The sequence below is a fragment of the Aricia agestis genome, chromosome 17 (genome assembly GCF_905147365.1).
Source record: "Aricia agestis chromosome 17, ilAriAges1.1, whole genome shotgun sequence".
NCBI classification, from domain to species: Eukaryota; Metazoa; Arthropoda; class Insecta; order Lepidoptera; family Lycaenidae; genus Aricia; species Aricia agestis.
In genome coordinates, this window is record NC_056422.1 from 5,829,528 (window position 1) to 5,843,329 (window position 13,802).

Below are 13,802 nucleotides of genomic sequence, written 5' to 3' on the forward strand. Positions count from 1 at the left end.
GATTTATATTTTATACCAAGCACTTATAAGGTCGTATTACATAAATAATAAGTCAATCTTCTTAACACTAATATACGGGCTTTTATCCTTACAAACATGTAAAAGCAACAAAATATACAAGAATAAGCGTGTAAATGACCAGAGCATGGCTCAGGAGAGAAAAAATATACGTGGAATAACCAATAACCATGCAACATTTCACTGCACTTGTTAAAACTTCATTTATGATACGAATAAACGTGCATTGATACAATAGTGTTAACGAGTCACATATTAGTCACTAGAATAATAATTTAATATGGTTTTTCTTAAAAATGTGGTAAACCGTTAATATTTGATTTTTAATAGATATATGAGCTGAAAGATATTTTTTATCTTTAATTTGATTATACATTATGTTTGTCTATTTATTATGTAGTCAAAGTTATGTGGTTCCAAACGTTTTTTTGTCTTCCTGAAAAGTTGTCTTTTTTCGATTACACGTTTATTCGTTGGGGCCATCGATATATTATATTATCTCGGCCATTTTTGTTGTTGTCACCAATTAAAATCGGATCACTACCATAAGTACTATTTTAAAACAAACATACGTTTCATACGTACATAATAAATGGACTGCAAAACTCATTGCCCTATTTTCGCCGTTGACAAACAAGAATTACGAGTATAATACCGAAAAACAAAATGAAGGCAATATTTACGATGAAATCTATTTCGTTTGCAAAAGTAAAGGGCCTTTGTAAATAAGGGGATGACGATATTTTGAATACCCACTTGACGCCCGGGCTGATACAACCTTAACAAGATACACTCGAACCACAGTATAAGTTTATACAGTAGAACAACTCACAAAACCGCTTGAATCTGGCAATCTATATTGTATTATTTGAAAATATTCGCAAAACTATGCGACGATAAATTAAACAGTAGAGTACGTAATAGATCGCCGGATCTATTCTTAAATGCATTATGAAAGAAAAGTTAAATTAGCAAAACAATGCAGTCACGTCGTACGCTTGTAAGGTCTGTGTCCGTGTTGACCGAGATTGATTTAAAGGCTGTTTTTCTACCGGAGCTGAATTGCGAGGATGGTTATTTCAAGCTGATACAATGATTCTTTATTGCGCTTAACGCGGTCAGGCAAATTATAAGTAATTCTTCTAGTTAAAAAAAACATTCATCTGGAATCGCAATTTCAGTATCAATACGCCCTACAAAGAAGGTTGAGTTATTTTACTGTAATAAGTTTATATTGTGGTCAAAGTGTGCTCAAACTGAAGACACTTACCTCCCTCAATGGACTTAATGGTGCATTTTTAAGTAAAAACTTGTCAGCCTCTCTATTTTATGCATTCAGTACCCTGATTTTATCATTTAAATCCAACATCAAAGCGTTTTGATTGCTTAATGGCGGCCATACACCATGCTTCCTATCGTCCAATCGGCATGACGCTTATACGTGGGAGAGCCATGCTTCGGCACGAATGGGCCGGCTCGACCGGAGAAATACCACGTTTTCGCAGAAAACCGGCGTGAAACAGCGCTTGCGCTGTGTTTCGCCGAGTGAGTGAGTTTACCGAAGGGACAATCCCCTACCCTATTCCCTTCCCTACCCTCCCTTATTCCCTTCCCTTCCCATCCCTACCCCTATTCGATCTTAAAAGGCCGGCAACGTACCTGCGGCTCTTCTGATGCTGCGAGTGTCCATGGGCGACGGAAGTCGCTTTCCATCAGGTGACCCGTTTGTTCGTTTGCCCCCTTATTTCATAAAAAAATGCTACCGATTGGATCAGTTAGAACTGACCGTGTGTGGGAGTGGATTGGCATGACAGCTTGTGCTGTCATGCCGAGTCATGCAAAGTAGATTGCCACTCCCTCACACGGCCAGTTCTAACTGATCCAATCGGTATCGTCATGCCGATTGGACGATAGACAGCATGGTATGCAGGTCGCCATAAGATAAAAATACGCGTGGCACTCTGGGACTGCTATTATACTATTGCATAGCTTTCATCCCGGGCTATGAGCGCGATGACCGAATCAAGAAATTTCGTAACGAAAAACACTTAATATAAGTTAGTTAGGCCTAAGTCGTTAAGTCTAACGTTTCAGTTCGACAGACTTCGACTCGGTGTGATCTATGCCGATCGGTGCGACGATACCAGGCCTCGGCACGGTGTTTATGTGCGGGCGACTAGATTCATGCGAATTATAATTATTACAAAAGTTGATAAAAACTGCTATGCAATAGCTTTACCGCGGCAGTGCTCGAGTGCTACGCGTATTTTAAAACTGAACACATTATAATATAACTAACACAATACAATGAAAGATAACATGTACAAATGGGCGGCCTTACTGCCTACAGCAATTGCTGCCTGATACAACGTTCCACCACCTACCTTGGGATCAATTTCTCTAATTTCTCAGAACGCAACGCGACGCGGAGATGCCGTTCTTTTGTGAACTGAATTGACAGATTTCGTGAGCGTGATAATTCTTGAGCGGACTCCACACTTGCGGCGCGAAAGCCCGCGAAGGCCGTGAACCGCGAGTGTGGAAGGTTTCACGGCTTAAGAGGATACCACAGCGGCTAGAGAAATGAAAAAAAGTACGTGTAATACCTATAGCTGTCTCCCTTACCTCAAAAGCCTATACCGCAGAACGCGATAGAGACAACCGCAGAAAATCCAGAAAATCAACGATTCGTTGTCCCCTGATTCCTTCTCCAAAACTTAACCGATTTAAGTACTTTTTTCATTAAAGATTAAAAAAAGGCTTGAGCTGTGTTCGTATGTTTTGCTTTTTTTGTATAATCTATCCAAATCTGTTTTCTGGACGTTTGAACACAGTGGAAAATCTGGCCATTTTTTTGGGTTTTTGAACGTTCATATCTTATTTAATAATTAAATTATGAAAAAAAAGAAAACATAGGGACATTGTATTAGTGGCCGTAGATATTCAGGAAAAAAATTATAACTCTACTAGCATTATCCAGGGAGGAAACAGGGGACAACGTTTGTATGGAAAAAATGGCGGTGTGGAATCCTCTTAACGTTCGCGCTTCGCGGCTTTCCCCGTCCGGTGCCGGTTTTTTGGCCCGCGACAAAGGGCTCGCGAAGCCCGAACGCGAACATCATTCACACTCGCTTTTATTCGCTATCGCACACAGTGTCAGAGCAGCAGCAATAATGTCTTCAACGTCCATTTTACTCAAATGCGCGAACATAAATGCGAAGCTTGCGAGTTTAGAGGGGCCGTATTTGTTCGCGTCGTGATTAGGGCGCGTTGCATCCGTGAATTGCGGCCGCAATTCACGCCGCAAGTGTGGAGCCCGCATTGCAAATATTCTGTCAAATCCATACAAATTTAGATATGCATCTACGCGTCGCGTTGCGGTCTGAATTGACAGTGCAATAACTATTTTTAATAAAAAAAATAGTTTTTATTTTTCAATTTTCAGTGTTCGTACCGCGCGAACCGCGACGCCGGTCGGCACGCGGGGTGGGCGCGCGGCGCGTACGTGTGCAAGTGCCGGCCGGGGTACTACTCGCCCACACATCCGGAGGGATTCAACGGCTCGCTAGTCGAAGGTAGGCCATGATGATCCAGATGAATGTGGAGTTTGGGCTATTATGCACGATCACAGGTGAATGCGTAGGGTATATTGCGGGCTGGTCGCGCGACGCGTACGTGCGCAAGTGCCGGCCGGGGTTCTACTCGCCCACACATCCTGAGGGATTCAACGGCTCGCTCGTCGAAGGTAGTCTATGATGGACAGGCAAATATGGATAGCAGTTTTTATCAACTTATGCAATTATAATTAGCATACGTCTAGTCGTACGCACATAAACAACGTGCAAAAGTCTGGCAAAGCCCCACTCCGGGTGTGGATGTATTTTATGTCATATCAAAATCCCATTAGGTACAATAATATTATGTTATTACTTATTAGGTAGGTACTCTGTTACTAAATTAATGACGGCGTGGGCGAGTTTCATTCAATATTTACTTTTATTATTCCAATTTCTCTTAATAACACTAGCTTTTAAGCCACAAACAGTGCTATTATGGCACAGTTTGTGAGGCTTTTAATTAACACTAAAATAGCACTGATTAAAGCTTATAGACCTTTGTGTTTTAATTAGTTCAGTGGCCTCCAAAACGATAAGCCTCAAGGAGAAAAGGATACTTTGGGTAAAGGAAAATGCACGTATTTTTATGTATTTAAATAAAACTCTGGTATTGTTTTGGAATAGCCTTAATATATATTATATATATTAAGGCTATTATATTTATAAGTATATATTTATAATATATTTTCAAGATATGTTACATAATATAATAATTATTATTAATTAACCTATGTTTGGCATTTAAACATTTATTTCAATTAAAGTAGTTTCAAACGTGCTGCAACTACTTTCATGATACTCATTCCATGTATGACACTAGTATCCTCGATCCTGATGTGATTTTGGCTTAATTTTCAGTTGCATATCAAGAGTGGGAGGAGGGCGGGGCCGCGAGGTGGAGCGCGGCGTACTCGTGCGTGCCGTGCGCGCCCGGCTGCGACGCCTGCCGCGGCCCCGAGCCCTGTCTCGCTACTTACAACTGGCCCTTCCGGTAAGTTATGTTGGTAGAAAATATGGTAATTGGTATCCATATATACATAACGGTATTGAAATTGACGTGCGACGTTTCGTCACTAAGTATATATTTTTATACAAAATATTATGTAGATACGTAGCCAGCAATGTTGGTATAGTGCGTCAAGAAAGTGAAGAAATTAAAAAGTGGCAACATCGTAGTGTCATCCCTTTCAAATCAATCTAAGAAAAAAGGGATGACACTACGATGTTGCCACTTTTTAATTTCTTCACTTTCTTGACGCACTATATCTGTAAGTAGGTACTTACGCCATATTCTGGCTCACAAACAACGTTTGCTTAAATCAATTCCAGTTTCCCACAGAAACTGGAATGGTAACGAACTCACTGCTCCGTTACATTGTGTTGCTTTATCACAGCGTTAAGTCAACGTCAGTTGTCACTTGTCGATTGGGTTTTACATACAGCTCCACAAGGCTTTAAATGAACGTGGGTGACATTGATTAGTTGGGTGACGCTGCTGATAAAGGACTGTCAAACACATGTCAAAAATAACGTTTTTGTATGATTGAAGCGTTTAGTTCCTTTTCTCGCCACGTTCATATAAAGCCTTGTCGAAATGTACACCCGTACACTGTGTACCCGTACTGTAATGTTAGCCATTGCTTATGAAGCAATTTATTTGCTTGCAGATAATACGAACTTACTTTTTAATTACATTCGACTCTATTTTTCTGCAACTAATTGCTTTACAAGTTGCTGCAGCTACACCTAGTGCTTATATCGTGTTATTGTGTTTCAGGATATCTCTGCTGGTGATCTCAGTGAGCTGCGCAGCGCTGACGGTGGTGTTGACCATCTACACGCGCCACCACCGCCGCGTTAAAGTGTTCCGCGTCGCCAGCCCCGTCTTCCTCTCCATCACGCTGCTCGGCTGCGCCATCATGTACCTCGAGGTTAGACCTTGTTGCTGTAGCAGGAGGGTTCAAAGTTCTCTAGCGATAGTGCTGCTAGACTGCATTATACGCCTCAGCCCTCAGCACACGACATGAGCTCTTATTGCTATGATAATATGGCTGTTACAACAGTTATAAGACCGTCGTGTAGGAGCTATGGTGGTAGGTGGTGGTGGAAGTCAAATCAATAATGAAGTTAAATTTTTGGATTTGTGACTACTAACTTACTAGGTAACTGTAGTCTCTACTGTCTCTAGGTAGTAGCAAGAGAGTAATGCAAGTTTCGGATTAGCTATACCAGTAGACAGCTTCTAAGTTGCGCACTGGCGAGAGCCTGCGCGGGTTCGTTCAGGTTAATTTCTACTGCCAATAGATGGCGTTAGTCGGACTTTTATAAAGTACCCACATCACACAATATGTTAAAACATAATTACCTAATTTAATTTCTATTCTTTTCCCAACCGTACAATTAACCGATATTTACAGATGGCAGCGATATTTCCCGTTCTGGACCGTTACTCGTGTATCGCCACCAAATGGACTCGGCACATGGGATTCTGCATCACATACACCGCACTACTCATGAAGACATGGAGGTAAGAGTCTATTTAGTGTATTTTTTTATCCAAGAAATAAAAATAATAGTTTCGCATCATAATTTTTGTATAGGCCGTGCACAACTTTAAGATCGCTCAGTAAATCTAGGCAAGAAAGGCAAGAGGTGCATGTTTACAATATCTTCCAATAAGTGATTTTGGTAAACTTTAAACTCTAAAGCGTCTCACCTGGCCGGCATACTTTTCACCCCCAAAGATACCTAAAAATAAAAGTTGTGCGCAGTCCATATCAAACATAAAATTACTAATTTTAAAATTCGTTCTTGAAAAGCTTTTGTTTCTTTATAATATTGCATCTATTGTTATACCAAATAAAATTTCTTTCTTTCTATAAATAAGTTTTTTTTCTTCAGAGTATCACTAACATATCGCGTGAAGTCAGCCCACAAGCTGAAGCTGACGGACAAGCAGCTGCTGCAGTGGATGGCGCCGATCCTCCTCATCATGCTCGTCTACCTCGGCACCTGGACGCTCTCCGCCCCGCCTGACGCTGAAGTGGTATGATGATGATATTGATGATAACAAAATTACTGAAATATGCACAGAGTACCTAGGTCAAAATTCTAAAATATTTTGTTTCTTTTCAGATAACTGATAATTTGGGACTAAAATTTAAACAATGCACCTACAATTGGTGGGACCACAGTTTAGCCATTGGTAAGTGTCTAACTTTTATATATTATAATAGGATGTAATTTAATGGAAGCCCAATTCATTCAAGCTGTGCTAAGCGCCATCACTATAAAACACATTAAACTGTCAATACTATGAATAAAATATAATATCAGTTGGTGATACTTAGCCAGCCAGGAATAATTGTATGCAATCTTTGAATAATTGTAATTTAAAATCATATACACACTACCTTGACAGTCAGATCATTATTGTCGCCTTTCTTATTAAAAATACCATGAATGCTATTAAAATTATTTTTCTTGCAGAATACGTTAACGTGCACATTACCTAGGTAATCTGCAGATTCCCTTAGACCATCCGTTAAAGTGTGAAATCTAAATAAAGAAAAGCTTACATTTGCACTTTACCTAGTTAGTTTGCATTCTTTTCCTTCGCAAAAGTTCCAAAAATTTTGACTAAAGCTTGTCATCCTAAGACTGTTGTTGTTTTGATTGGTTTTTTCTTAGTGGAGTATATTTTATTAGTGGAGTAACATTTTACTTAAAATTTAATAGTTTATTCATTTGTTTATTGTTTTATTCAAACAAGAACCTGTTTTATGTAATTTAATGAGAATAGAATGAACTTTTTGCACTTTAACTGACTCACCCGGATAATCTGCAGAATACCTTGTTAATCTGCAGTCTTGTCAATGTCCCACTCGTATATTCCAGGTGAAATCCTGTTCCTGCTGTGGGGTGTACGCGTGTGTTACCGCGTGCGTCACGCCGAGAGTCTGTACAATGAGGCGCGACTCATCTCCATCGCGATATACAACATATTCACCGTCAATTCGCTGATGATCGCTTTCCAGTGAGTATTTTACATAATATTTTTTGTAATTTACGATCGCGAATTTTATAAATAAATAAACGTTTATTCGACAGAAAAACCATTACACAAACTACCTAAGTACATTTAAAATACGACACAATACAAACAATCAAGATTTTTTTAAAACAATAATACAGAATACAGTAATTTGTACGGCACTGGCACATTAATTTGCTATCAGAGATATTGATTCACTAGATGTTCCGCGCGGCTTCGGCGGCTTCGCCCGCGAAATTTAGGATTTTCACGGAAACCGTACATTTTTCCGCAAAAAAATAGCCTATGTCACTTCATGTGGTCCATTCTTCATGTGTGCCAAATAACATAAAAATTACTCCAGTAGTTTTAAGATAATATAAGCAATTTCAAACAATTTCCCCGTATTTTCCACATTTTCCTCTATTTCTTCGCTCCTATTAGTCTTAGCGTGATAAAATATAGGCTATATCCTTCCTCAATAAATGGGTCATCTAACACTGAAAGATTTTTTCAAATCGGACCAGTAGTTCCTGAGATTAGCGCGTTCAAACAAACAAACAAACTCTTCCGCTTTATAATATTATTAGTATAGAAGATAGGCAGATGGCGAACCTACGTAATTTAGTCGCCTTGTGTAAAACCCAGCCGACAGATCAGAATTAACATTGACATCTTATAACCGACCAAATAACGTAGATCCATCAACTGCCCAAGAATAAATTTCCTCGATGGTACATACATTAAATCCATTCGAAAGTAAAAATCTAGAAAAAACATTAATTAGGTAAGTACCTACTCGTTTAAAATAGATCTAGGGAGCTAGCTAAATTATCTTCCAATCCTTTTTAAGATTCATTCAGTCTATTTAAGTTTTATTATTAAGTACTTACCTACAATTTAAGAAGAATACTTCCAGTTTTTTTTTTCACATAAAATTCAATGGACATAATATTTTCTTAGTCAAATGAAACCCAATTTTTATCATGAATTCAAATTACGATTTTAAACGGACAACTCTAATGAACATGTAATGTTCCCAGCTTGCTAATTCTGCCGCAAGCGGGGCCGGACATCAAGTATCTGCTGGGCTTCATCAGGACACAGCTGTCCACTACTACTACCGTACTACTGGTGTTTTTACCCAAGGTAAACCACTGTGTTTATTTTTTTGGGGTATAAATTATTGAGTTTAATATTTTACTATTTAAAAGTGGTAAATGTAAGAATATTTATATAAGGAATATCGATGAGATTAGTAAAATGGCCTCTCTCCCCGCGGAATCCATGAAATTCATAAACATGATAGCTTAGAGGCGACCTCTGTGGCTCAGTGGTGAGCGCGTTGGTAGCTCAAGCCGGGGGTCACGGGTTCGAGTCCCGCCGACGGAACAAAAAGTTTTCAAAGTTCCTGGGTCATGGATGTGTATTAAATATGTGTATCATATAATAAAAATCTTAAATATATTTCCGTTGTCTGGTACCTGTAACACAAGTCCTTCAGGTACTTACCACAGGGCCAGACTGACGTGGTGTGAAGCGTCCATAGATATTATTATTATTATTATTAGAGGTCTATATAGTGCAAAGAGGCAATGCAGAATGCGCATTATTACTTTTTTACCCAAGTCCTACGGACATTTTTATAACTGTTGTACCCAGGTCCTACGCACATTATTATAACCATATTATAACTGTTTTACCCAGGTCCTACGCGCATTAATATAACTGTTTTACCCATGTCCTACGCGCATTATTATAACTGTATTACTCAGGTGCTACGCGCATTATAACTGTTTTAATCAGGTCCTACGCGCATTATTATAACTGTTTTACCCAGGTCCTACGCGCATTATTGTAACTGTGTCACCCAGGTACTACGCGCATTATTTAACTGTGTTACCCAGGTACTACGCGTGGTGCGCGGCACGGGCGACACGTGGGACAGTCGTGCGCGCGCCCGCGGCGTGCCAGCCTCGTCCTCGCTCAACGGCATCGGCCTCGTGCCCGACGAGCCCCCGGACCTCTACCAGGAGAATGACGAGCTCAAGGTATGACAGTATGAGACAGTGGCGTAACTATAGGGTGGCAGGGCTGGCAAAATGCCACGGGCCCCCGGCCCAAGAGACCCTGAAGTCAGAAATTATCTACCTACATTGTTTTATTAATTAACGTGACGATTTTTACTGATGGGGCCCCATCAAATTGCTACGGGCCCCGGATGTTATAGTTACGCCACTGGTGTCAGACACAGGCCCGACGCGTGGTGCACGGTATCAAGACTTTACTCACAAGACCCACCCAAGTGGTCGATAACAATATAATAAATTAATAATTAATAACAATAGATTTCCAAGAATCCGCGATCCCTTGGATTATTATTGTCCCGGAGTATGGATCTTACCCGACACCAGGTGCGGTCCGAAGTGGGGGGTCACAGGGGACATGACCCCTCTCCAAAATCTCCCCCCCCCCCCCCCCCAAATTTCAAGCTGCGACCGCGCCTGCCTGACACAACTTATCAGACAGCGCAGAAGTGACTTTTTAGTTTTTGCAGTATCCATTGAATCTTTCTTGTTTGCTGCAATCAGCCTGCATTGTCTTACCTGACATAGTAACACCATTGTTTGCTCTGACGTGAAATTAGATAAGTACCTTTGATTCGAGTTAAGCTCTAAGCTACTAAACCACGCCCGTAAAATCGGGTAGCTCTGAACGAACTACGCCTAGTCATCAGCTGAAAAAACTGCACCTAATTTTCTGTTTGACCTCCTACATTCCAGGAGGAGATCCAGAAGTTGGCGGCCCAGATCGAGTTCATGAAGATAGTCCAGATGGAGATGAACAACCGGCACCTGCGGCCGCGGCCGGGCGGGTACTTCACCGCCGTCACCACCGCGCCGCAGAGCCCCATGCACGCCAAGACCGCCTCGCAGGTACTACAAGGATGTCCCACCCAGGTCATGGAGATAGTGCAGGTAGAGATTAACAACCGGCACATGCGGCCGCGGCCGGGCGGGTACTTCACCGCCGTCACCACCGCGCCGCAGAGCCCCATGCACGCTAAGCCCGCCTCGCAGGTACTACAAGGATGTCCCAGGTCATGGAGATAGTGCAGGTGGAGCGGTGCACACCGTCAACTCGCAGGGTAGTACAAGGAGATCCTTGACTTTGATCACAAGATTGTGTCAAGGTTACAAAGATAGTGCAGACAGAGCAGTGCAGCCAAGCCCGTCATCTCGCAGGGGCCACAAGGATCTCTCATCTAAGTCCGTCTCACAGGTACTACAAGGATCTCTCGTCCAAGGCTTTGAAGATAGTGCAGATGTGAGATGGAGCGGTGTAGCCCGTCATCTCGCATATATTACAAGGATCCCGCGACCAAAGTCATATTGCAGGTACCATAAGGATCTCTCGTCCAAGGTCTCGCTAAAACTTGAATAAGGCTTCTGCAGCTTCGGCGATTTTGCTAATTTGGTAGGAAGAAAGTGTACGAAGTTCATTGGGTCATCCCATGTATGTATAGTGCGTTTTATCAAATAGTTCCTTTGCCGTCATGTTGGCACTAATGCAAATTAGTGTTGCCTCATTATCCTTACTGTGCTACCTTAAATAAAGGGAGATAATAATAATATGTTATCACTAAATACTTTTAATAATTCCCTAATTTTATATAATTCTAACTTTCGCCCGCGGCTTATCCTGCGTTAACGTCTATCCCTCGGGGACCGTTCTTTTTCCCGGGATGAAAGGTACCCTATGTCCTTCTCCATACCCCAGACAACGTTACGTGCACGTGACGTACGTACGTGCACGTGAAAGTTTCATGACGATCCGCTTAGTACTTTATGCGTGAAGGCGTAACAAACCAACAAAGTCACTTTCGCATTTACTAGCTAAAAGCCGAGCTTTGTGAGGGCTCGCGACGACGAAGGTGTAACGACGCGAGCCTCGCGTCGTTACACCTTGACTGACTGATGATAACACATTTACATGTAAATAAAAATTACTATGTTAAAGCACAAATCAATAGGCGTGATAGTTTTTCCGTAAAGGGTAACACAAAATGTACAGGTTGTGGGATATACTAGGGCTCGCTTCGCTCGCCCTGATAATAACAATCTAAGTACTATCTTTTACCCGTGATGTTCGCATGACGCATGTATGTAGTTTTCGTCACTAGAAGTGCGTTTAATCAAATAGTTCCTTTACCATCATGTTGGCATTCCTGTCTGTTAATAACGTAAACACGGTAGACACGCTCTGCGAGTATTCATAGGTTTTACTGTATTTCAGGGTGATTAAACTGATGCTGGTAACCCTATTGCACTATGCTGAAATGGCGGCAACCTGAGTTATTCACATTTATTGGGCCCCGTTACGTTTTTCACGTTCACAAAACACTTTCACTCTTAACACCATCATTCTTTCACAACTCTTTAATGTTTTCGGCATGATTTTCTCACGAAATCACAGTAAAACTTATGAATACTCGCCGAGTATGTCTACCGTGTTTACGTTATTGACAGACAGTAATGCCAACATGACGATTGACGGCAAAGGAACTATTCGATGACACGCACTATACCTATAATATAATTTTATTTTTTTAATTTCATCGCGTGTGTTATATCAAAGGGTTTTCGTGGTTGGATACCGCTATCGATTCTGGCGACACAGTAGATACAGTGGTGAGAATTTGTGGTGGGCCAGAGACCGTTAAAAAAAACGTACTATTTCAGGAGACCGAGTGGTCGGGGCGAGTGTGACTTGAGAATTTATGGTGGGCCAGAAGCCCGTTAAAAAAACGTACTATTTCAGGAGACCGAGTGGTCGGGGCGGGTGTGACTGGTGGCGGTGTGCGACAGCGGCTGGTCGTGGCCGGGGCCGGCCGCGCGCCGCGTGCTCACCACCCTCGACCACCGCCCGCCGGCCTTCGTCTAGTTGCACGGTCAGATCTGTACACATCGATCGGTGCGCGGTTCCTCCGAACACGATGTGACACCAGGAGAGGGCGGGGTATAAGTTCGGCAGCGAGTGTCCGCTACACACGGTAGCTTCCAACTGCACAGTTCGATCTGTAGACATCAGTGTAGTCCTTCATTAGCCCTCATTTGTATGTTATCTATAGATACCACTTAGTGCAGACCTAAGTTTTCTACTACATCAGATTACTAAATAAGGGCTTATTAATTTCTTTGAAAAACCAGTCTTTATCAATTCATAATACTTATTCAGTTCTACATCTTAAAAACTAGACCATCCGAACGATCTACTGTATGTCTACTGCAGCCGAACTGCGCTGTTCTATTGTAACGTGTGTAGCGGACTAATTATTATGATTAGCCGACTCCTACAAGGAGATTATTTTGGACTATAATTTTATTGATGGCAAGGGCAACTATACCTATAAGAGAATATAACGGTAGCAGAACGCTTACAATTGCGTACTTACATTATTTCTACTTGTCTCTTTTACACGCTCTGTGACCGAGGTATAGACACAATTTCTAAAGGCAATGACATCAGTACAACTACTTTCTTAATGTCATCGGCCTCTGTTAACTAATTAATTATAATATGAATTAACTACACTATGATGTAGCAAAAGACTCGCTTGCTATCATCTTGTGCTATAGTTAATATTATATCAAACAAATAACGACGAACGATTAGCGAGGGGCTAAACTCAAACTCTACTTAAAGCCTTTAGTCTCAATTTTCTTTGTATTAAAGCTTAAGGTCGGACTCAAATACATTTAATGATTATTTAACTTAAATGTAGTTGATGTTTGACAGAAAATGTATTAGAATAAGTCAAAATATCAAAACAAAGGGGTCCTTTGGACTCATATGGCGATATTTACTTCTAAATATCTCGGAAACGTGGCACTTTAGGATACCATGTTAAATAACATTTTTTGTTTGTATAAGTGTCCTCTATCCAAATATACCACTTTCATCGTGCTCGGAAATTTTGAAAAAAAAAATCAAAATGGCCGGCGGCTAGATATGCCAGGCTCCATACAAAAATGTTCGAACCCCTTTATCATTAAAATATGTATGTGAGTGTGACCGTAAGATACTACTCGAACTCGTATAAGACACGAAAGCTCCATTCACACTATACAAGT

At 41.1% G+C, this 13,802-nt stretch overlaps 1 protein-coding gene across 1 annotated transcript in view; it reads left to right on the forward strand.

The window, feature by feature from the left end:
* The window catches only part of LOC121735455 (probable G-protein coupled receptor CG31760), a 107,631-nt gene extending 94,080 nt beyond the window's left edge, over window positions 1-13,551 (forward strand). Inside the window, exons 8-18 of the mRNA XM_042126292.1 lie at window positions 3,464-3,593; window positions 4,494-4,626; window positions 5,413-5,566; window positions 6,053-6,162; window positions 6,537-6,681; window positions 6,771-6,840; window positions 7,533-7,671; window positions 8,712-8,817; window positions 9,576-9,719; window positions 10,452-10,604; window positions 12,490-13,551. Coding sequence (XP_041982226.1) covers window positions 3,464-3,593; window positions 4,494-4,626; window positions 5,413-5,566; window positions 6,053-6,162; window positions 6,537-6,681; window positions 6,771-6,840; window positions 7,533-7,671; window positions 8,712-8,817; window positions 9,576-9,719; window positions 10,452-10,604; window positions 12,490-12,516 — 1,311 coding nt within the window. The 3' untranslated portion in view covers window positions 12,517-13,551. The remainder of the gene's footprint in view (window positions 1-3,463; window positions 3,594-4,493; window positions 4,627-5,412; window positions 5,567-6,052; window positions 6,163-6,536; window positions 6,682-6,770; window positions 6,841-7,532; window positions 7,672-8,711; window positions 8,818-9,575; window positions 9,720-10,451; window positions 10,605-12,489) is intronic.
* The last annotated feature ends 251 nt before the right edge of the window (window positions 13,552-13,802 follow it).